At 21.2% G+C, this 24,363-nt stretch overlaps 9 protein-coding genes across 9 annotated transcripts; 3 read left to right on the forward strand and 6 right to left on the reverse strand. All coding sequences in view use genetic code 6, as the record gives it.

The window, feature by feature from the left end:
• Nucleotides 1–1,256: 1,256 nt before the first annotated feature.
• On the reverse strand, nucleotides 1,257–3,855 carry TTHERM_00225930 (endoplasmic reticulum-intermediate compartment protein). Its single transcript, XM_001014224.2, has 2 exons — nucleotides 1,693–3,855; nucleotides 1,257–1,628 (listed from the first exon to the last, which is right to left on the reverse strand). The coding sequence occupies exon 1, from the start codon at nucleotides 3,796–3,798 to the stop codon at nucleotides 1,894–1,896; it is 1,905 nt and encodes a 634-aa protein (XP_001014224.2). The 5' UTR covers nucleotides 3,799–3,855; the 3' UTR covers nucleotides 1,257–1,628; nucleotides 1,693–1,893.
• Nucleotides 3,856–4,449: 594 nt separating this feature from the next.
• On the reverse strand, nucleotides 4,450–6,795 carry TTHERM_000225936 (transmembrane protein, putative; the record flags this gene model as incomplete). The annotated part of the gene is made up of 3 exons (XM_012797272.1): nucleotides 4,450–4,613; nucleotides 4,670–4,911; nucleotides 5,069–6,795. The coding sequence occupies 3 exons, from the start codon at nucleotides 6,793–6,795 to the stop codon at nucleotides 4,450–4,452; spliced, it is 2,133 nt and encodes a 710-aa protein (XP_012652726.1).
• Nucleotides 6,796–7,273: 478 nt separating this feature from the next.
• On the reverse strand, nucleotides 7,274–8,562 carry TTHERM_000225937 (hypothetical protein; the record flags this gene model as incomplete). Its single annotated transcript, XM_012797273.1, has 3 exons — nucleotides 7,274–7,443; nucleotides 7,498–7,739; nucleotides 7,907–8,562. 3 exons carry the CDS (start codon nucleotides 8,560–8,562, stop codon nucleotides 7,274–7,276), a joined length of 1,068 nt encoding a protein of 355 aa, XP_012652727.1.
• A 49-nt stretch (nucleotides 8,563–8,611) lies between these two features.
• TTHERM_000225938 (hypothetical protein) lies at nucleotides 8,612–8,841 on the forward strand (the record flags this gene model as incomplete). The annotated part of the gene is made up of 2 exons (XM_012797274.1): nucleotides 8,612–8,707; nucleotides 8,785–8,841. The coding sequence occupies 2 exons, from the start codon at nucleotides 8,612–8,614 to the stop codon at nucleotides 8,839–8,841; spliced, it is 153 nt and encodes a 50-aa protein (XP_012652728.1).
• A 1,633-nt stretch (nucleotides 8,842–10,474) lies between these two features.
• Nucleotides 10,475–10,864, forward strand: TTHERM_000225939 (hypothetical protein; the record flags this gene model as incomplete). The annotated part of the gene is made up of 1 exon (XM_012797275.1): nucleotides 10,475–10,864. One exon carries the CDS (start codon nucleotides 10,475–10,477, stop codon nucleotides 10,862–10,864), a length of 390 nt encoding a protein of 129 aa, XP_012652729.1.
• Nucleotides 10,865–11,174: 310 nt separating this feature from the next.
• TTHERM_00225940 (transmembrane protein, putative) lies at nucleotides 11,175–17,856 on the reverse strand (the record flags this gene model as incomplete). The annotated part of the gene is made up of 8 exons (XM_001014225.3): nucleotides 11,175–11,344; nucleotides 11,405–11,646; nucleotides 11,807–13,508; nucleotides 14,092–14,333; nucleotides 14,583–15,839; nucleotides 16,653–16,710; nucleotides 16,768–17,006; nucleotides 17,171–17,856. 8 exons carry the CDS (start codon nucleotides 17,854–17,856, stop codon nucleotides 11,175–11,177), a joined length of 4,596 nt encoding a protein of 1,531 aa, XP_001014225.3.
• A 13-nt stretch (nucleotides 17,857–17,869) lies between these two features.
• On the forward strand, nucleotides 17,870–18,187 carry TTHERM_000225977 (hypothetical protein; the record flags this gene model as incomplete). Its single annotated transcript, XM_012797276.1, has 1 exon — nucleotides 17,870–18,187. One exon carries the CDS (start codon nucleotides 17,870–17,872, stop codon nucleotides 18,185–18,187), a length of 318 nt encoding a protein of 105 aa, XP_012652730.1.
• Nucleotides 18,188–20,645: 2,458 nt separating this feature from the next.
• Nucleotides 20,646–20,863, reverse strand: TTHERM_000225978 (hypothetical protein; the record flags this gene model as incomplete). Its single annotated transcript, XM_012797277.1, has 2 exons — nucleotides 20,646–20,656; nucleotides 20,713–20,863. 2 exons carry the CDS (start codon nucleotides 20,861–20,863, stop codon nucleotides 20,646–20,648), a joined length of 162 nt encoding a protein of 53 aa, XP_012652731.1.
• Nucleotides 20,864–21,891: 1,028 nt separating this feature from the next.
• Nucleotides 21,892–24,288, reverse strand: TTHERM_000225979 (AMP-binding enzyme family protein; the record flags this gene model as incomplete). The annotated part of the gene is made up of 4 exons (XM_012797278.1): nucleotides 24,120–24,288; nucleotides 22,517–23,078; nucleotides 22,127–22,368; nucleotides 21,892–22,061 (listed from the first exon to the last, which is right to left on the reverse strand). The coding sequence occupies exons 1-4, from the start codon at nucleotides 24,214–24,216 to the stop codon at nucleotides 21,892–21,894; spliced, it is 1,071 nt and encodes a 356-aa protein (XP_012652732.1). The 5' UTR covers nucleotides 24,217–24,288.
• Nucleotides 24,289–24,363: the final 75 nt, after the last annotated feature.

Below are 24,363 nucleotides of genomic sequence, written 5' to 3' on the forward strand. Positions count from 1 at the left end.
ATAAAGAAGACTTGACAAAAATATTAAATACCTTTTGCTTCTATCATTTAATCACGATATATACTTAACTTTTCAAAGAATGCGTATAGGGCGAAGAAAAATTTTGTTCAGATTGAATTAATAAGCCTTATTACACTTTAGTTTATTAACTCTATACCCTTACCTCATTATAAGAGAAGGTATTTACCTAATTAATGAAGGTCTAAGTTCTGTATTAATATTCGTTTTACTGTGAAGTTGTGTTAAATTGAGAAACTTATATTTTTACATTTAACATAAAAGGTTCTTGATTAATAAAATTATCTACTGATTATTAATCTGCACAATTATCAGGAACAAAAGATTTCCATTGATCAACATCTTAGCATCTATAAACAAGCAAATTTATGTAAGAAAAAATTAAATCGAGAATTAATAATACCAAAGCTGCGTTAGGTAGTTTACTAAAATTAAAGCAATTTAATCCTTTTAACTCTGGGTTTTAACATATTATATCTAACTATATAATTTAATTTTTAGTACCATTGGTTAGAAAAAAATTTCCAACAAGTACAATATATGTTTTATTATATTGTTCTTACTTTTAATTTAAGTATTAACCTGTGTAAATATTTAAAAAATCAAACGCAAACATTTCATTGTTAACTTTGATATCAATACTTTCTGATATATAAGTTTATGATCTAAATTTAGGGTCCATCTATCCAATGAAATATTAATATGATTAATATACAAAATAAATTAAAGTTATAGTAATTATCAATATTGTTAAAAATGCACCTAATGATGCCTTTTTTCTGAATCTTTATCTACTAGAATTGAATTAAACAGGCTCAGAAAATAAGTCTAAACCTTTAAAAAATTCTACTAATTTCATAGTTTTTCTTTTATTCTTTATCTCTACTTTATTTGTCTATTATCAATTTCAATTTTAATTCTAAATAATTTAACCAGTAAAAATTAAATGTCTTTTCTAAATTTAAAAAATAAAGATTGTTTAGAGTTCACTCATAAGCACAAATAAGAATATATAAATAATTTATAGCAATATCTACCCATTTCAAAATTAGGAATCCAAAAAATTTTCTGAAAAAACTACATTACATAAAAAGAACAATTTTGAAGAAATCAAAAATTTGAAGTATAAAGTAGCAAATATATGTGCAAATTCACCTTTTGTACCATTCTAATTAGTTTCTGCAAAAAATTAATTCACAAATACTTAAAAGTTTTTAAAAAATGATAAAGGAAATTTAAATAACAAGTACAAATACTGACAAGCAATAATATAAAAAAAATACAAACAATTATAGTTATTAATATTATTGAATCACTTGTTATTGTTGAAAATAAGTAAAAATAAGATAATGAAATAATTAATGTTATTTGTGTTCCTCTTTTGTTACAAATTTATTCAAATAAGCTATTGATAGTCGAAAAGAATTAAATTTATATAAACAACTTTCATTAATTTATTAGTAATGAAGATAAAATTCTTTTATCTAAATTATCTAAACTTTAATTGTTGTATTGACATCTTTTTAAAAAGTCATTTATATATTGTAATTGTAATTCTTTTGATTATAGCAGTTCATACTATTCTCTGAAGTGGTTTCCATACATCTCGTCTTATTTTTGATAATATTGATATTAGATAAATTTATTTATATTGATAAAAGAATAAAACAATACCTGATTAGTTAGTAAGTGTTATATTCTCCTTATTTTAATTTATTATTTCTGCATCCATTCCAACAATCTATAATGCAGCAAGTTATTCCTTGTTTAATAAAATCATAACAGCTTTCTTTAGTAGTAAAATTTCTTTATAAAATGTAAAGAAATCTAAGCTATCATCAATACTCTTTTCAAAATGACTCATTATTTATTATTTCACTCCTTTAGAAATTAGAAATTCCTTTCTTTTGATACACCTATGATATAAAAAATGATTTATTTTATATATCTTTTAAAAAAATAATCAAGAAAGATAATTAATAATAATGATTAAATTTGAAAAAATTCAAATATATTTTTAATTTAAATTTTTTTGTAATTGGTGTTTATATTTTATGTTTGATATACGAATTTAATTTACTTTGGTTAATAAATTATTTATTCAAGTTTTAACTACATAGATTTATCATTCAACATTTAAAAGTGCTAATTTAATTGCTTAATCGAATATTTATTATATTTATTACTTTTTTCTTAAACATTAGTAAAATTTGATTAATCTTTATCTATGTTTTCGTTTTTGCTGAATATAGATTAATTCCTTTTGAGACTGGTTTTAGAATCTCTCATCTGTTACTAGGGTTGCTGAACTATATATTTCTTTCTAAATATTTTAGGAGTTTAATCGTTTTCATTAAATTTCTAGAGTTTTAATGGCATTTAAAATTCAATACCTGAGTTATCTAATTTAATTTATTTATTCAATATTTTATCATCATTTATTCTTAATGAATCGAATAATTTATCTGTTTATTTGAATGAAGATACAGTAGCTTCTTTTACATAATCTTAATTTGCAATCTCATTATTATTTTATGTAAATTACTAAAACACTTTTTAGCTAGATTTTGGTGTTAAACAAGGAATAATATAGTTTTTATTATTCTCTTCGGTATCTCCAATACACTTTTCTTTAGCTTATGCATCCTAGAGAATTAGATTTTCTTCAGTTTAAATGTTGATATCAACTATTTTATTATGTTCTAAGATATTTAAATATGTTCCTGAAAAAAAATCCTTCATTAAAATAAAAAATATATCTCTTCTGATAAAATTCTATGCAAGTCTTCTACAATAAGATCCTAAAAGTAGCAATAAGGCTAAAGTACTGTTACAAAGTGCTAAGACCTCTGTAAATATTGGATATTATATATTAAAGTAAGTTACGCTTTCATCTGAAATAAAGAAGACTTAACAAAAATAGTAAAGGCCTTTTGCTTCTATCATTTAATCGCGATTATAAACTTAACTTTTCAACGAATATGAATAGGGTGAAGAAAATTTTTGTTCAGATTAAATTAAAAACCCTTATTACACTTTAGTTTATTAACTCTATACCCTAACCTCATTATAAGAGAAGGTATTAACTTAATTAATGAAGGTCTAAGTTCTATATTAAAATTCGATTTACTGAGAAGTTGTATTAAATTAAGAAACTTATGTTTTAACATTTAACATAAACGGTTCTAGATTAATAAAGTTATCTACAGATTATTAATCTGCACAATTATCAGGAACAAAAGATTTCCATTAATCAACATCTTAGCATCTGTAAATAAGCAAATTTATGTAAGAAAAAATTGTGCTACGATCTAATAATACCAAAGCTGCGCTAGGTACTTTACTAAAATCAAAGCAGTTAAATCCTTCTAATTCTGGGCTTTAACATTTTATTACATCTAACTATACAATTTAATTGTTAGTGCCATTGGTTAGAACAAAATATCCAACAAATACTAAGTATGTTTTATTATATTTTTCTTACTTTTAATTTAAGTTTTAACCTGTGTAAATATTTAAAAAATCAAACCCAAACATTTCATTGTTAACTTAGATATCAATATTTTATGATACATAAGTTTATGATCTAAATTTGGGATCCATTTATCCAGTGAAATATTGGTAGGATTAGTACACAAAATAAATGATGGTTATTAAGATAATTAATAATGTTAAAATTGCACCTAAAAAAGTCCTTTTTCTGAATCTCTGTCTACTAGAATTGAATTGAACAGGTTCAGAAAATAAGTCTAAACCTTTGAAAAATTCAACTAATTTCATTATTTTTCTTTTATCCTATATCTCTACTTTGCTTGTATATTTTCAATTAAATTCTGAATAATTTTTTCCTGTAAAATTTAAATTTCTTTTCTAAATTTAAATGATATTGATTGTTTAAGAGTTCATTTAAATAATCACAAAACAGAATAATTAAATAATTTAGAGTAATACGTACGAATTGCAATTAGGAAGCCAAAGAAAAAAATCTAATTTAATAACAGCGACGTTACAGAAAAAGAATAATTTAGAACAAATCAAAAATTTAAATCAAAAAGTAGAAAAGTAGCACATACCTGAATTAACATTTTACATCCCTCTAATTAATTTCTGTAAAAAATGAGTTTTTTAAATTAAGTTTATTTTATAATAATTGATTTCTTAAAAAATATATCTATTTTATTACATTTAAAAACTTTTCTTTAAAATATTTAATAAATAAATTAAATTTAACTATAATTTAAACTATTTTAAATATTCAATACTCTAATCAAAATAAAAAAAACATTTATTCATCAATATAATTTAATTTTAAATTTACAATAATAGAATGGCTAAGAATTTATTATTTAAAAAATAATATCGCAAAATAAAAATTAGGTAATTAATTTTACAATGCTTAATTTTGAATAATTTTAGCTTAATTAATCAATTTCACTAATTAATTAATAAGGAAGATAATATTCTTTTGTCAATATTATCCAGATTTGATCTATTTTACTCACATTTTTTTAAGAAATCATTAATATATTATAATTATAATTCTTTTGATTAAAGAATTTCATATTGCTCCTTGAAGTGATTTTCAGTTGCTTCCTCTTATTTTAATAAGTAAATTTTTAAAATAAAAAATTATAAATAAATTAGATAATACCTGATAAATAATTCCTCTTTGAGTTTTCCTAATTTTTGCTTTGTTTTTCCAAATCAATTCCAATTACTTATAATGCAGCAAGCTATTATTTACTTAAAATAATCATAATAGCTTTCTTTATTAACAAAATATCTTTATAAAATTCATAATAATCTAAACCTTCATCTATCCGCTGCTCAATTTCACTAATAATCTATTCTTTCAATCCTTTAGATTTTAGAAACTCTTTTTTCTTACACAACCTATCATAATTTATTAAATTACTTTAATCATTAAAAAATTATTTGAATGAAAATAAATAAAATAAAGAATAAAAATAAAGGTTTTAATGAATCAACTCAAAAATTGAGATTTCTTTTTATCATTAAATATTACAGATAAAAATAAAAATTGGCTTACTTAAATTAAAAGAGCATCTTTTCAACCTTTAGATGAACTGATTTATCATTCAAATTAGAAAATATTTTATTTACTTGCTCATTTTTATTTTTAAAATTCTTAGTCTCAATTTCTTCAGCTTCAAATTAATTTGATTAACTCGCTTTATTTTATCTAGTTAAGCATTTAGGGGTTATAGATACTCTGTTTACAAGTTTGTTAGTAGAATCTTTCATAAATAACTAGAATTATTGTTATTATTATTGCTAAATATTTCTAACTACACTTTAAGCATAATTCTTTTCATTTTAATCAGGCTTATTTAAATTTAGTCTGATCTAATAATCTGATTATTTATCTAAATTGTCTTACTTGTTTATTATATTATCTTAATAAATTCTTAATGATTCTAAGAGATCATCTTTTTTTTAGTTTTAAGTTTGTAACTCCTCTAACACTTAGTCTTAACATGTATTTTATGTATAGTTAGTTTGATGCTATTAAAATAGTTTTTTGCAAGATTTTGGCGATAAAGATGGAATAAATATATTTTTTTAATTGTCTTCTTCATAATTTTTATTAAACATTTCTTCAGCTTATTCATCATGAATAATTTCACTTAATTAAGTTTAATTTTTGAGATTGACAATTTGATTATGCTACATGATCTGTAAATATGTTCCTGAATAGAAGTGCTTCATTAAGATAAAAAAAATGTCTCTTCTGATAAATTTTTATGCTAGTTTCCTAGAAAAAGACCCTAAAAGCAGTAGCATTGTTAATGTACTATTGCAAAGTGCTAAAACCTCTGTAAAAATTGGATATTGTATGTGAAAGTAAGTTTAGCTTTCATCTAAATTAATTACAATTTAACTTATACATTTAATACCAGTTTCTTATATAACTTGGTTGAGATTATATGAGTAAGAGGTGAGTTATTATGATAATGGAGATGAAAATGTTTGTTAATCCTAAACTATCAAACCTTACTATACTGAAGTAACTTAGTTTTGAATTTTTAACTCATTATACATGAAAGTATTAGCAGTATTTAAAAATATTTAACTTTTATATTACTACTAAATTTGATTTGAAGTTATATTAAATTAAGAAATTTATGTTCTTATTTAGAATTTAAAGGGAGAAGTATTGATAAATTAATTTATTGATTATTCGTCAGCACAGTTATCTGGAATTGAAGTTTTAAATTAATCAACATCTTAGCATTTATAAACCATTAATAATATGAAAGAAAAAATACTTTGATGATCTTCTAGAATTAGCTAAGGATTTGGTAATTTGCTAAAATCAAAGCAGCTCAATCCTTACAAATCTTACCTTTAGCATTTAATTATGTCTAAAGGTACATTTAAATTGTTGCTACTACTATTAGTATTTGTATATTCAAAAACTGCTTTAAAAACTAAATATGTTTTATTTTATTGGGCCTATAATTAACTTAAGTATTATCCTTTTTAAACAGAGAAAAAATCAAAACCAAACATTTCATTGTTTAAATCAATTGTAATTTTGTCAGAAATAAAAGTTTGTTATCTGAATTTAGGGTCCATCAATCCAGCGAAATATTGGTAGGATTAATACACAAAATAAATTAGAGTTATTAAGATAATTGATATTGTTAAAATTGAACCTAAAATAGTCCTTTTTCTTAACCTTTATTTATTAGCGTTAAACTAAATTGACTCTGAGAAGATGTCAAAATCTTTTAAATATTCTACTATTTTCATTTAAATCTCTACTTATTTTTATGTCTATTTAGTTTGCTTTTACTTTATTAATTTACTAAAAATTTTAGAAATTTCTAAGTTATTAATTTATAATATTAAATATTGTTTTTCCAACTCAATATTAAAAAACTGTTATGATAGTTGAAAATAAATTTTAAGATCATAAAAAAACAATATATATACTCGTTCTTCAGCAAACAATGATGATTGACTGACTAGTTAAGACTTAATAAAAATTTGAACAATTTCAGAATTATTTTTTTTATTTTTAAATATTTAATAATTTTTAATTTATATTCTGGTTAAATTAAAAAAATTTTTTTAAACAAAAAAATATGAGATATTAATAACATTTAATTTTGGTATTATTAGTTTTAAAATAACTTAGAATTTATTATTTTAAAAAATGTTATAACAAAACATAAATTAAGTAATTAATTTTACAAAACATAATTTTAAGTAATCTGAGATAAATTAATCAATTTTACTAATAAATTAACAAGGAAGATAAAATTCTTTTGTCAATATTATCCAAATTTTATCTATTTTACTCACATTTTTTTAAGAAATCATTAATATATTATAATTACAATTCTTTTGATTAAAGAATTTCATACTACTCCTTGAAATGATTTTCAGTTTTTTCCTCTTAATTTAATTAAATTTTTTTTAATAAAAAATTATAAATAAATTAGATAATACCTGATAAATAATTCATCTTTGAGTTTTCCTAATTTTTACTTTTTTTTTCAATATCAATACCAATTACTTATAATGCAGCAAGTTACTATTTATTTAAAATCATCATAATAGCTTTCTTTATTAACAAAATTTCTTTATAAAATGCATAATAATCTAAACTTTCATCTATCCGCTACTCAATTTCACTAATAATCTATTAGTTCAGTCCTTTAGATTATAGAAACTCTTTTTTCTTACACAACCTATCACAATAATAATTTATTAAATTCTCTTATTTTAGTCATAAAATATTATTTAAATGAAAATAAATAAAATAAAGAATATAAATAAAAGTTTTAATTATTCAACTCAAAAATTGAGATTTCTTTTTAACATTAGATTTTACTGATTAAAATAAAAATTGGCTTACTTAAATTAAAAGAGCATCTTTTCAAGCTTTAGATGAACTTATTTATCATTCAAATTTGAAAATATTTTATTTACTTTCTCATTTTGTTTTTTAATATTCTTAGTCTCACTTTCTTAAGTTTTTAATTAATTCGATTAACTCGTTTTATTTTATTTATTTAAGTGTTTATGGGGTATAGATACTCCATTTGCAAACTTGCTACTAGAATCTTTCGTAAATAATTAGAATTATTATTATTATTATTATTATTATTATTATTAAATATTTCTAATTACACTTTGAGTATAATTTTTTTCATTTTGATTAGACTTATTTAAATTTAGTCTAATCTAATAATCTGGTTATTTATCTAAGTTGATTTACTTATTTATTATCTTATCTTAATTAATTCTTAATGATTCTAAAAAATCATCTGGTTTTTAGATTTAAGTTTGTAATTCTTCTAATACCTAGTCTTAACATGTATTTTATGAGTCACATAGCTGCTCTTATTAAAATAATTTTCTGCTAGATTTAGGAATTAAAGATGGAATAAATATATTTTTTTTATGTTATTCATCATAATTTTTATTTAATTTTTCTTCATCTTATTCATTAAGAGTAATTTCATTTTATTAAGTTTAATTATTTAGATTAACAATTTGATTATTCTACATGATATTTAAATATGTTCCTGAAAAGAAGTCCTTCATTAAGATAAAAAAAATGTCTCTTCTAATAAAGTTTTATGCCAGTTTCCTACAAAATGAACCTAAAAGCAGTAACATTGCTAATGAGCTATTGCAAAGCGCTAAAACTTCTGTAAAAATTGGAAATTGTATGTGAAAGTAGGCTTAGCTTTCATCTACATCAATTATAATTTCACTTATACATTAAAGACCAGTGTCTTATATAATTTGGTTACGGTCATGGGTGTAAGTGATAAGTTATTATGATAATGGGGATGAAAATGTTTGTTAATCTTAAACTATCAGACCTTACTAAACTGAAGTAACTTAGTTTTGAATTTTTAACTCATTATACATGAAAGTATTAGCAGTGTTAATTAATACTTAATTCTGATATTACTATTAAATTTGATTTGCGGTTATGTTAAATTAAGAAATTTATGTTTTTATTTAAAATTTAAAGGGAGAAGCATTTATTAATTAATTTATTGTTTATTCATCAGCACAATTATCTGGAATTGAAGTCTTAATAAAATCAACATCTTAGCATTTATAAACAAATAATTTTATGTAAGAAAAAATACTTTAATGGTCTTTTAGAACTAGCTAAGGGTTAGACAATTTGCTAAAATCAAAGCAGTTCATTCCTTACAATTCTTACCTTTAGCATTTTATTATATCTAATGGTACATTTAAATTGTTGATATTACTATTAGAATTGGTAAATACAAAGCTTGCTTTAAAAACAATGTATGTTTTATTTTATTAGGACTATAATTAACTTAAGTATTATCCTTTTTAAACAGAGAAAAAATCAAAACCAAACATTTCATTGTTTAAATCAATATTAATCTAATCAGAAATAAAAGTTTGTTATCTGAATTTGGGATCCATTTATCCAGTGAAATATTGGTAGGATTAATACACAAAATAAATGATAGTTATTAAGATAATTGATAAAGTTAAAATTGCACCTAAAAAAGTCCTTTTTCTTAACCTTTATCTACTAGCATTAAACTAGATTGATTCAGAGAAGATATCAAAATCTTTTAAAAATTCTACTAATTTCATTAAATCTCTACTTATTTTTATGTCAATTAACTTTGTTTGCTCTTATTTTATTAATTTACTAAAATTTGAAAAATTCTAAAGATCAAATAATAATAGATATTGTTTTTCAGCTCAATATTAAATAATTATTATCACAATTGAAAATAAATTTTAAATTCATAAAAACACTATATATATACTCACTCTTCTGCAAATAATGATGATGGACAGACAAGTTAAGTAAGATTTAATAAAATTTGATATTGGACATGCAAAAAAAGTGGACAATTTATTATATTTAACAGATTTTTTAAGTTTTACATTAGTTATTTTTTAAGAGATTAGAAACATTAATTTATTTAAATATATAATGATATATTTATTTAAAAGTAAAAAGCATTTTTTTTATTTTTGAAACTTTGTTCAAAAATACGTCTCATTTCTTAAAATTATTCTTTAAAAAATAAATCATTTTCTAAGATCAAAATAAACAAAATTATCTGGATAAATACCATAAATTATTAATAAGTTTTTCACTAGGATAAAGTAAAATGTTATAGTTTAGAAAATTGTTTGAAAGCATGTATTTTTCTTCAATTATAGCTAAATACTGTCCAATACAGTTTCTATGTCCTAAAGATAAAGGAGTAAAGTTAAAAGCATTATTTTATCTTTTTATTTTAAAAATGAACAAACAAATTAATAAAATAAATTTAAATGCTTCAATAAAAGAAGTAATTTTTTTAAGTAAGTTACTCTTATTAATTCATCCCATTTCAAATTTTATCAGGATTTGGGTATAAGTTTAGACTGTTTTAGCTGTAGATAATTTGTATATTGACTAAATATTATGATCAAAAAAATATTTCACTAATAAGATTTTGAGCTAGTTTTCTACAAAATGTTCCTGTTACTAAAATATCTAATCCAGGTTTTAAAATATGATGAACTGGATAGTATTATATTTTAATACCTGGATTATGTTTAGCTTAAAACGAAAAAAACAAATTAAAATATTTATGAAAAAGTATGTAAAGGAACTATTCAATAAAATTCATAAATTCAATATAATATATAATTATATATAGTATAAAAAGTGTTCAAATACAATATTCAATATTTTTTCAAATTTTTGAGGTTTCTCAATAATCTTCATTAAAACAAAATAAGAAAAATCTTACTGATAGGGTGGCGGGATAACACTTTTTCCTATATCTTAAGTCTAATTTATACTTGTTGATCAAATAATTAAATTATTTTGATAAAAAAATAGTTAATATTGAAGAGGTTTTTTAAATTAAGTTAATTTAATAATTCATAATTTAAAAAAGTATTTATTAAAAACTTTAACTTAACATATATTATTTATTTCATTTTATAATATTTAATTTGTAATCTAAACAAATTTAAAAAATTGAATACTATTTAATTTTGGAATCATTAATTTTAGAATAGCTTAGGATTAATTTTAATAAAAAATGTTATGATAAAACATAAATTATGTAATTAATTTTACAATACTTAATTTTAAATAATATGAGCTAAATTGTTCAATTTTGCTAATAAATTAATAAGGAAGATAATATTCTTTTGTCAATATTATCCAAATTTGATCTATTTTACTCACATTTTTTTAAGAAATCATTAATATATTATAATTACAATTCTTTTGATTAAAGAATTTCATACTGCTCTTTGAAGTGATTTTCAGTTGCATCCTCTTATTTTTTTTAATAAATATTTTTAATAAAAAATTATAAATGATTGAATTAGATAATACCTGATAAATTATTCATCTTTAAGTTTTCCTAATTTTTGCTTTGTTTTTCCAAATCAACTCCAATTACTTGTAATGCAGCAAGTTATTATTTACTTAAAATCATCATAATAGCTTTCTTTATTAACAAAATTTCTTTATAAAAGGCATAATAATCTAAACTTTCATCTATTCGCTATTCAATTTCACTAATAATCGATTATTTCAGTCCTTTAGATTAAAGAAACTCTTTTTACTTACACAACCTATCACAATAATAGTTTATTAAATTCACTTACTTTAATTATTAAATCATTTTTTGAATGTAAATAAATAAAATTAAGAATGTAAATAAAGAATATAATTATTGAACTCAAAAATTGAGATTTCATTCAAAATTATTGATTAAAATAAAAACTGGCTTACTTAAATTAAAAGAGAATCTATTCAAGCTTTAGATGAACTGATTTATCATTCAAATCTAAAAATATTTTATTTATTTGCTCATTGTATCTTCTAATTTTCTGAGTCTCTCTTTCTTAAGTTTCTAATTAATTTGATTAACTTGTTTTATTTTATCTTTTTAAGCGTTTATGGGTTATAGATACTCCGTTTGCAAGTTTGTTACTAGAATCTCTCATAAATAATTAGAATTATTGTTATTATTATAACTAAATATTTCTAAATACAGTTTGACCATAATTTTTTTCATTTTAATCAGACTTATTTAAATTTAGTCTAATCTAATAATCTGATTATTTATCTAAGTTGGTTTACTTGTTTGTCTTCTTTTCTTAATTAATTCTTAATGGTTCTAAAATTTCATCTGGTTTTTAGATTTAAGTTTGTAACTCTTCTAACACTTAGTCTTAACATGTATTTTATGAATCAGTGCTTAACTGTAATTAAAATAATTTTTTGCAAGATTTCGGTGTTAAAGATGGAATAAATATATTTTTTTTATGGTCTTCATCATAATTACTACTTAATTTTTCTTCAGTTTGTTCATCATGGATTATTTCATCTTATTAAGTTTAATTATTGAGATTGACAATTTCATTATGCTACATAATATGTAAATATGTTCCTGAAAAGAAGTCCTTCATTAAGATAAAAAACATGTCTCTTCTGATAAATTTTTATGCTATTTTCCTACAAAATGACCCTAAAAGCAGTAGCATTGCTAATGTGCTATTGCAAAGAGCTAAAACCTCTGTAAAAATAGGAAATTGTATGTGAAAGTAGGTTTAGCTTTCATCTAAATCAATTAAAATTTCATTAAAACAATTAAGACCAGTGTCTTATATAATTTAATTACGATCATAGGAATAAGTGACTATTTATTATGATAATGGGGATGAAAAAGTTTGTTCATGTTAAACTATCTGACCTTATTATACTGAAGTAATTTAGTTTTGAATTTTTAGCTCACTTTTCATAAAAATATTAGCTATATTCATTAACACATAACTTTTATATTACTACTAAATTTGATTTGAGGTTATGTTAAATTAAGAAATTTACATTTTTATTTATAATTTATAGGGAGAATAGTTAATAAATTAACTTATTGTTTATTCGTCAGCACAATTATCTGGAATAGAAGTTTTAAAATAATCAACATCTTAGCATCTATAAACCAATAATTATATATAAGATAAAGTTCTTTGATTGTCTTTGAGAACTAGCTAAGGATTAGATAATTTGCTAAAATCAAAACAGTTCATTCCTTACAATTCTTATCTTTAGCATTTAATTATATCTAAACGCACATATTAATTGTTGATACTACTATTTGAACTGGTGAATGCAAAATTTGCTATGAAAACAAAATATGTTTTATTTTATTGGGCCTATAATTAACTTAAATATTATCCACTTTAAATAGAGAAAAAATCAAATCCAAACATTTCATTATTTAAATCAATACTAATCTAGTCAGAAATGAAAGTTTGTTATCTGAATTTGGGATCCATCTATCCAGTGAAATATTGGTAGGATTAATACACAAAATAAATGAGAGTTATTAAGATAATTGTGAATGTTAAAATTGCACCTAAAAAAGTTCTTTTTCTTAACCTTTATCTGTTAGCGTTAAACTAAATAGACTCAGAGAAAATGTCAAAATCTTTAAAAAATTCTATTACTTTCATTTAAATCTCTACTTATTTTTATGTCAATTTTGTTTGCTTTTACTTTATTAATTTACTAACAATTATATATACAGAATAGTGCCCTTGAGCTCAGTAAAAAAAAAAAATATATTTCATCTCTCGGTCCCAACAAATTTAAAAATTTAATAGAAAAATCATAAAGATTGAAAAAAATTAAAATTATTAATATTATTAATTAAATTCTATTATAAAATTATTTATTTTTATATTAATAATATTCAAAGGCATCAACCATTCAAAAAAATAGTGATCTCAATTCACTAAATTTTTGAATGGCATTTTGCTATAATATGAGCTAAATTGATCACTTTTACTAATAATTTAATAAGGAAGATAATATTCTTTTGTCAATTTTATCCAAATTTGAACTATTATACTCACATTTTTTTAAGAAATCATAAATATATTATAATTACAATTCTTTTGATTATAGAATTTCGTACTGCTCTTTGAAATGATTTTCAGTTGCTTCCTCTTATTTATTTAAAGAAAATCTTTTTAATAAAAAATATAAATCAATAATGAAATTGATAATACCTGATAAATTATTCATCTTTGAGTTTTCCTAATTTTTACTTTGTTTTTCCAAATCAATTCCAATTACTTATAAAGCAGCAGGTTATTATTTATTTAAAATCATCATAATAGCTTTCTTTATTAACAAAATTTCTTTATAAAAGGCATTATAATCTAAACTTTCATCTATTTGCTACTCAATTTCACTAAAAATCGATTATTTCAATCCTTTAGATTATAAAAACTCTTTTTACTTACACAACCTATCACAATAATAATTTATTAAATTATTTTACTTTAATGATTAAAAGTATATTTGAATAAATATAAATAAATTTTTTAATTTTTATACTCTAAAATTGAGGTTTCATTCTAAATGATTGATTGAAATAAAAATTGGCTTACTTAAATTAAAAGAGCATCTATTCAAGCTTTAGTTGAACTGATTTATCATTCAAATTAGAAAATATTTTATTTATTTGCTTATTGTATTTTTAATATTCTTAGTCTACCTTTCTTAAGTTTCTAATTAATTTGATTAACTCTTATTCTTTTATCTATTTAACTGTTTAGGGGTTACAGATACTCCGTTTACAAGCTTGCTGCTAGAATCTTTCGTAAATAATTAGAATTATTTTTGTTATTATTATTATTAAATATTTCTAATTACACTTTGTGCATAATTTTTTTAATTTTGATCAGACTTATTTAAATTTAGTCTAATCTAATAATCTGATTATTTATCTAAGTTGGTTTACTTATTTATTATTTTGTCTTAATTAATTCTTAATGATTCTAATAATTCATCTGGTTTTTAAATTTAAGTTTGTAACTCTTCTAATACTTAGTCTTAACATGTATTTTATGAATCATTATTTAGCTGTTACTAAAATAATTTTTTGCAAGATTTTGGCGTTAAAGATGGAATAAAAATATTTTTTTTATTGTCTTCATCATAATTACTATTTAATTTTTCTTCAGCTTATTCATCAAGAGCAATTTCATTGCATTAAGTTTAATTATTGAGATTGACAATTTAATTATGCTACATAATATGCAAATATGTTCCTGAAAAGAAGTCCTTCATTAAGATCAAAAAAATGTCTCTTCTAATAAATTTTTATGCTAATTTCCTACTAAACGAGCCTAAAAGCAGTAGAATTGCTAATGTGCTATTACAAAGTGCTAAAACTTCTGTAAAAATTGGAAATTGTATGTAAAAATAGGCTTAACATTCATCTGCACCAATTAAAATTTCACTTATACATGCAAGACCAGCGTCTTAAAAAACTTTGTTACGATCATATGTATAAGCGGTGAGTGATTATGATAATGGGGATGAAAAAGTTTGTTAATGTTAAACTATCAGACCTTAAAATACTGAAGTAACTTAGTTTTGTATTTTTAACTCATTATACGTGAGAGAATTAGCAGTATTCGATAATACTTAAATTTTATATTACTACTCAATTTGGCTTGAAGTTATGTTAAATTAAGAAATTTATGTTTTTATTAAGAATTTAAAGGGAGAATAGTTAATTAATTAACTTATTGTTTATTCGTCAGCACAATTATCTGGAATTGAAGTCTTAATATAATCAACATCTTGACATTTATAAACATATAATTATATGTAAGAAAAAATACTTTGATGGTCTTTTAGAACTAGCTGAGGGTTAGGTAATTTGCTAAAATCAAAGCAGTTCATTCCTTGCAATTCTTATCTTTAGCATTTAATTATATCTAAAGGTACATTTAAATTGTTGATACTATTATTAGTATTTGTTAATACAAAACTTGCTTTAAAAACAAAATATGTTTTATTTTATTGGGCCTATAATTAACTTAAGTATTATCCTTAATAAAGAGAGATAAAATCAAAACCAAACATTTCATTGTTCAAATCAATGTTAATCTAGTTAGAAATGAATGTTTGCTATCTGAATTTGGGATCCATCTATCCATTAAAATATAGGTAGGATTAATACACAAAATAAATAAGTGTTATTAAGATAATTGATATTGTTAAAAATGCACCTAAAAGAGTCCTTTTTCTTAACCTTTATCTATTAGCGTTAAATTAAAAAGACTCAGAGAAAATGTCAAAATCTTTTAAAAATTCGACTACTCTCATTTAAATCTCTACTTATTTTTATGTCAATTTTGTTTGCTTTTATTTTATTAATTAATTTACTAACAATTAAAGAAATTCCAAAGATTAACTTATAACATGAAATATTGTCTTTCAACTCAATATTAAAAAACAAATTGTTTGTTATCTTAGCTGAAAATAAATTTTAAAGAAATAAAAATACAACATGTTCCCTCTTCGTTTGATAAGATGATTAAAATATTAGATAAACTAGGTGAAAAATTAAAACTTAAAATTTACTATCTAAAAAAATGTTATGACAAAACATAAACTAGGAAATTTTACAATATTTAATTTAAATTATATGAGTTAAATTGATCAATTTTACTCATAAATTAATAAGGAAGATAATATTCTTTAGTCAATATTATCTAAATTTGATCTATTTTACTCACATTTTTTTAAGAAATCATTAATATAATGTAATTACAATTCTTTTGATTAAAGAATTTCATACTGCTCCTTGAAATGATTTTCAGTTACTTCCTCTTAATTATTTTAAGTAAATTTTTTTAATAAAAAAAAATAAATGAATTAGATAATACCTGAATAATTCATCATTGAGTTTTCCTAATTTTTACTTTGTTTTTCTATGTCAATCCCAATTACTTATAATGCAGCAAGTTATTATTTGTTTAAAATCATCATAATAGCTTTTTTTATTAATAAAATTTCTTTATAAAAGGCATAATAATCTAAACTTTCATCTATTCGCTGCTCAATTTCACTAATAGTCTATTATTTCAATCCTTTAGATTATAAAAACTCTTTTTTCTTACACAACCTATGGCAATAACAATTTATTAAATTATTTTACTTTAATCGTTAAAAGTATATTTGAATGAAGATAAATAAAATAAAGAATATAAATAAAAGTTTTAATTATTGAAATCAAAAATAGAGGTTTCATTAAATATTACTTACTGATTGAAATAAAAATTGGCTTACTTAAATTAAAAGAGCATCTATTCAAGCTTTAGATGAACTGATTTATCATTCAAATTTTAAAATACTTTATTTATTTGCTCATTTTATTTTTTAATATTCTTCGTCTCTCTTTCTTAAGTTTCTAACTAATTTGATTAACTTATTTTGTTATATCTATTAAAGCGATTAGGTGTTACAGATCCTCCGTTTACAAGCTTATTATTAGAATCTTTCATAAATAATTAGAATTATTGTTGTTATTATTGTTATTATTAAATATTTCTAATTCCACTTTGCGCATATTTTTTTAAATTTTGATCAGACTTATTTAAATTTAGTCTAATCTAATAATCTGATTATTTATCTAAGTTGGTTTATTTGTTTATTATCTTGTCTTAATTAATTCTTAACGATTCTAAAAAATCATCTGGTTTTTAGATTTAAGTTTTTTACTCTTCTAAAACTTAGTCTTAACATGTATTTTATGTATCATTGTTTAGTTGTTGTTAAAATAATTTTTTGCAAGATTTTGGTGATAGAGATGGAATAAATATTTCTTTCTTATTGTCTTCATCATAATTTCTATTGAATTTTTCTTCAGCTTATTCATCATGGACTATTTCACTTTTTTAAGTTTAATTATTGAGATGGAAAATTTTATTATGCTACATAATCTGCAAATATGTTCCTGAAAAGAAATCCTTCATTAAGATTAAAAAAATGTCTCTTCTAATAAATTTTTATGCTAATTTCCTACAAAAAGAGCCTAAAAGCAGTAAAATTGCTAATGTGCTATTACAAAGCGCTAAAACTTCTGTAAAAATTGGAAATTGTATGTTAATATAGGTTTAATTTTCATCTGCAGCAATTACAATTTCACTTATATTTGCAAGACCTGTGTCTTAAAAATATGTGTTACGATCATAGGTATAAGCGATGAGTGATTATGATAATGGGGATGAATAAGTTTGTTAATATTAAGCTATCAGACCTTACTATACTGAAGTAACTGAGTTTTGGATTCTTATCTCATTATGAGTGAGAGAATTAGCAGTATTCGCGGATAATTAACTTTTATATTACTACTAAATTTGACTTCAAGTTATGTTAAATTAAGAAATCTATGTTCTTATTAAGAGTTTAAAGGGAGAAGAGTTAATAAAATAATCTATTGCTTATAAGTCAGCACAATTATCAGGAATATCAGTTTTAATAGAATCAACATCTTAGCATCTATAAATATAAAATTGTATGTAAGAAAAAATACTTTGATGATCTTTTAGAATTAGCTAAGCATTAGGTATTTTACTAAAATCAAGACAACTCATTCCTTACAATTCTATTCTTTAGCATTTAATTATATCTAAAGGTATTATTTAATTGTTGGTACTATTATTAGTATTTGTAAATACATAAACTGCTTTAAAAACAATATATGTTTTATTTTATTGCTCCTATAATTAACTTAAGTGTTATCCTGAAAAAAGAGAGGCAAAACCAAAACCAAACATTTCATTATTTAAATCAATATTAACCTGGTTAGGAAGGAAAGATTGCTATCTGAATTTTGGATCCATCTATCCAGTAAAAAATTGGTAGGATTAATACACAAAATAAATGAGAGTTATTAAGATAATTGATATTGTTAAAATTGCACCTAAAACCGTCCTTTTTCTTAACCTTTATCTATTAGCGTTAAACTAAATTGACTCAGAGAAAATGTCAAAATCTTTTAAAAATTCTATCATTTTCATTTAAATCTCTACTTATTTTTAATTCAATTTTGTTTGCTTTTACTTATTAATTAATTTACTAACAATTAAAGAAATTCAAAACATCAGTTTATAATAAAAAATATTGTCTTTCAACTCAATATTAAAAAAACTGTTTGTTATCTAGTTAAAAATAAATTTTAAAATAATAAAAACGCAATAAATTCCCTCTTCTACTAATAAATATGATGAACTGATAAGTTAACAATTAATAAAAATTTGAACAATTTCTGATATATTATTAAAATTATAAACAAAAAAATAAATATGAAAAATTTTGATAATAGGGTGGCGGATAACACTTTTTCCTCTATATTAAGCCTGATTTATTTTTTGTTGATTAAATTATAAATTCTTTAAAATAATTAAATTATTTTGATAATACAAAATAGTTAATATTGGAGAGTTTGAGAGTTTTTTCAGTTAAGTTTACTTTGTTATTATTTATTTCTTTAAAAATATTTCTATTAAATTTCATTTAATATTTTTCTTTAATATGTTTCATAAGTAAATTTATTCAAATTTAATAAAGTATTTTAAATATTTAAAACAAATTTTGACATCATTATTTTTAGAAAAGCTTAGAATTTATTATTTGAAAAAATATTATGACAAAACATAAATTATGCAATTTTACAATATTTAATTTTAAATAATTTGAGCTAAATTGATTAATTTTACTAATAAATTAATAAGGAAGATAATATTCTTTTGTCAATATTATCCAAATTTGATCTATTTTACTCATATTTTTTTAAGAAATCATTAATATTTTATAATTACAATTCTTTTATTTATAGAATTTCATACTACACTTTGAAATGATTTTCAGTTGCTTCCTCTTATTTATTTTAAGTAAAAAAAAATAAAAAATAAATAAATGAATTAGATAATACCTGATAAAAATTCATCTTTGAGTTTTCCTAATTTTTACTTTGTTTTTCTATGTGAATTCCAATTACTTATAATGCAGCAAGTTATTATTTATTTAAAATCATCATTATAGCTTTCTTAATTAACAAAATTTCTTTATAAAAGGCATAGTAATCTAAACTCTCATCTACTCGCTACTCGATTTCATTAATAATCTATTATTTCAATCATTTGGATTATTAAAACTCTTTTTTCTTACAAAACCTATCGCAATAAAAATTTGTTAAATTATTTTACTTTAATCATTAAAAGTATATTTTAATAATGAAGATAAAAATAAAGAATATAAATAAAAGTTAACTCAAAAATTGAGGTTTCATTAAATATTACTTACTGGTTGAAATAAAATTGGCTAACTTAAATTAAAAGAGTGTCTATTCAAGCTTTAGATGAACTGATTTATCATTCAAATTTGAAAATATTTTTTTTATTTGCTCATTTTATTTTTTAATTGTCTTAGTCCCTCTTTCTTAAGTTTCTCATTAATTTATTAACTAGTTTTGTTTTTTCTATTTAAGCTATTAGGGGTTAAAGATACTCCATTTACAAGCTTATTACTAGAATCTTTCATCAATAATTATAATTATTGTTATTATTGTATTTATTAAATATTTCTAATTCCACTTTGCGCATAATTTTTTTAATTTTGATCAGACTTACTTAAATTTCGTCTAATCTAATAATCTGATTATTTGTCTTAATTACTTCTAAGTGATTCTAAAAAATCATCAGGTTTTTAGATTTAAGTTTGTAATTCTTCCAACACGTAGTCTTAACATGTATTTTATGTATCACTGCCAAGCTGTTATTAAAATAATTTTTTGCAAGATTTTGGCGATAAAGATGGAATAAATATACTTTTTTTATTGTCTTCATCATAATTACTATTTAATTTTTCTTCAACTTACTCATCATGAATTATTTCAATTGATTAAGTTTAATTATTAAGATTGACAATATTATTATGCTACATAATATGCAAATATGTTCCTGAAAAGAAGTCCTTCATTAAGATAAAAAAAATGTCTCTTCTTATAATTTTTTATGCTAATTTCCTACAAAACAAGTCTAAAAGCAGTAAAATTGCTAATGTGCTATTACAAAGTGCTAAAACTTCTGTAAAAATTGAAAATTGTATGTAAAAGTAGGTTTAACTTTCCTACTTATTTTTAAATAAATTTGTTTGCTTTTATTTTATTAATTAATTTAGTAACAATTAAAGAAATTCAAAAGATTAGTTTTTTTATCAAATATTGTCTTTCAACTCAATATTAAAAAACTGTTTGTTATCTTTGTTGAAAATAAATTTTTAAAATAATAAAAACTCAATACATTTCCTCTTCTGCTCATAATGATAATGAACTGACAATTAACAATTAATAAAAATTAGGATTTTGATTGTGAGCTTACTATAAAATTTACAAATTTTATTGGGGTATTATTCATATGTTTAGATGTGTAACCCCATCATATAGTCGAAAATACAGATTTCAAGCTTTTATTTTCTCTTAAGTTTCCTTTAAACTAAATTCCTTCTGAAAAGTATTTCAGAAACAGCTGATTTTAAAATGAAAATTAAAAAATAGGGGAAAAGATTTTTAAAAAATTTTTTTAAGATACAAAAAAATAAATATGAAAAATTTTGATAATAGGGTGGCGGATAACACTTTTTCCTATATATTAAGCCTGATTTATTTTTGTTGATCAAATTATAAATTCTTTCAAATAATTAAATTATTTGATAATATAAAATAGTTAATATTGGAGAGTTTTTTCAGTTAAGTTTACTTTGCAATTATTTATTTCTTTAAAAATATTTCTATTTAATTTCATTCAATAGTTTTTCTTTAATATATTTCATAAGTAAATTAAACTCAAATTTAATAAAGTATTTTAAATATTTAAAATTTTAATCTAACTTAATTTTGACATCATTATTTTAAGAAAAGCTTAGATTTATTATTTAAAAAAATATTATGACAAAACAGAAATTATTAAATTTTACAATATTTAATTTTAAATACATGAGCTAATTGATCAATTTTACTAATAAATTAATAAGGAAGATAATATTCTTTTGTCAATATTATCCAAATTTGATCTATTTTACTCACATTTCTTTAAGAAATCATTAATATATTATAATTACAATTCTTTTGATTATAGAATTTCATACTACTCTTTGAAATGATTTTCAGTTGCTTCCTCTTATTTATTTTAAGTAAATTTTTTAAGTAAAAAATTATAAATAAATAAATGAATTAGATAATACCTGATAAATAATTCAACTTTGAGTTTTCCTAATTTTTACTTTGTTTTTCTATGTCAATTCCAATTACTTATAATGCAGCAAGTTATTATTTATTTAAAATCATCATTATAGCTTTCTTTATTAACAAAATTTCTTTATAAAATGCATAATAATCTAAACTTTCATCTACTCGCTACTCGATTTCACTAATAATCTATTATTTTAATCCTTTAGATTATTAAAACTCTTTTTTCTTACACAACCTATCGCAATAACAAATTGTTAAATTATTTTACTTTAATCATTAAAATTATATTTGAATGAAGATAAAAAATAAAGAATATAAATAAAAGTTTTAATTATTGAACTCAAAATGTAAGGTTTCATAGATTGAAATAAAAATTGGCTTACTTAAATTAAAAGAGCGTCTATTCAAGCTTTAGGTGAACTTATTTATCATTCAAATTAGAGAATATTTTATTTATTTGGTCATTTTATTATTTAATATTCTTAGTCCCTCTTTCATAACATTCTAATTAATTTGATTAACTAGTTTTGTTTTTTCTATTTAAGCTATTAGGGGTTAAAGATACTCCGTTTACAAGCTTATTACTAGAATCTTTCATCAATAATTAGAATTATTGTTATTATTATTATTATTAAATATTTCTAATTCCACTTTGCGCATATTTTTTTAAATTTTGATCAGACTTATTTAAATTTAGTCTAATCTAATAATCTGATTATTTGTCTTAATTAATTCTTAATGATTCTAAAAAATCATCTGGTTTTTAGATTTAAGTTTGTAACTCTTCTAACACTTAGTCTTAACATGTCTTTTATGTATCATTGCTAAGCTGTTATTAAAATAATTTTTTGCAAGATTTTGGTGATAAAGATGGAATAAATATGCTTTTTTTATTGTCTTCATCATAATTACTATTTAATTTTTCTTCAGCTAACTCACCATGAACTATTTCATTTTATTAAGTTTAATTATTAAGATTGAAAATTTTATTATGCTACATAATCTGTAAATATGTTCCTGAAAAGAAGTCTTTCATTAAAATAAAAAAAATGTCTCTTCTTATAATTTTTTATGCTAATTTCCTACAAAATGAGCCTAAAAGCAGTAAAATTGCTAATGTGCTATTACAAAGTGCTAAAACTTCTGTAAAAATTGGAAATTGTATGTTAAAGTAGGTTTAACTTTCATCTGCACCAATTACAATTTCACTTAAACATGCAAGGCCAATATCTGAAAATATTGTATTACGATCATAGGTATAAGTGAGGAGTGATTATGATAATGGGGATGTAAAAGTTTGTTGATTTTAAACTATCAGGCCTTACTATACTGAAGTAACTTAGTTTTGAATTTTTAGCTCATTATACGTGAAAGAATTAGCAGTATTCGTAAATACTTAACTTTTATATTACTACTGAATTTGGCTTGAAGTTATGTTAAATTAAGAAATTTATGTTTTCATTTAGAATCTAAAGGGAGAAAAGTTAATTAATTAATTTATTGCTTATTAGTCAGCACAATTAACTGGAATGTCAGTTTTTAAAAAATCAACATCTTAGCATTTATAAACCATTAATTATATGTGAGAAAAAATATTTTGATGGTTGTTTAGAATTAGCTAAGGATTAGATAATTTGCTAAGATCAAAACAGCTCATTCCTTACAATTCTTGTCTTTAGCATTTAATAATATCTAAAGTTATATATGAATTGTTGGTATTACTAATAGAATTAGTATAATAAAAAATTGCTTTATAAATAAAATAAGTTTTATTTTATTGGGCTTATAATTAACTTAAGTATTATCCACTTTAAATAGAGACAAAATCAAAACCAAACATTTCGTTGTTTAAATCAATATTAATCAAGCCTGGAAGGAAAGTTTGTTATCTGAATTTGGGATCCATCTATCCAGTAAAATATTGGTAGGATTAATGCACAAAATAAATGAGTGTTATTAAGATAATTGATATTGTTAAAATTGCACCTAAAACAGTCCTTTTTCTTAACCTTTATGTATTAGCGTTAAACTAAATAGACTCAGAGAAAATGTCAAAGTCTTTTAAATATTCTATTATTTTCATTTAAATCTCTACTTATTTTTATATCAATTTTGTTTGCTTTTATTTTATTAATTAATTTACTAACAATTAAAGAAATTCAAAAGATTAGTTTATAATATTAAATATTGTCTTTCAACTCAATATTAAAAAATAAACTGTTTGTTATCT

The sequence above is a fragment of the Tetrahymena thermophila genome (assembly GCF_000189635.1).
Source record: "Tetrahymena thermophila SB210 genomic scaffold scf_8254665, whole genome shotgun sequence".
NCBI lineage: Eukaryota > Ciliophora > Oligohymenophorea > Hymenostomatida > Tetrahymenidae > Tetrahymena > Tetrahymena thermophila.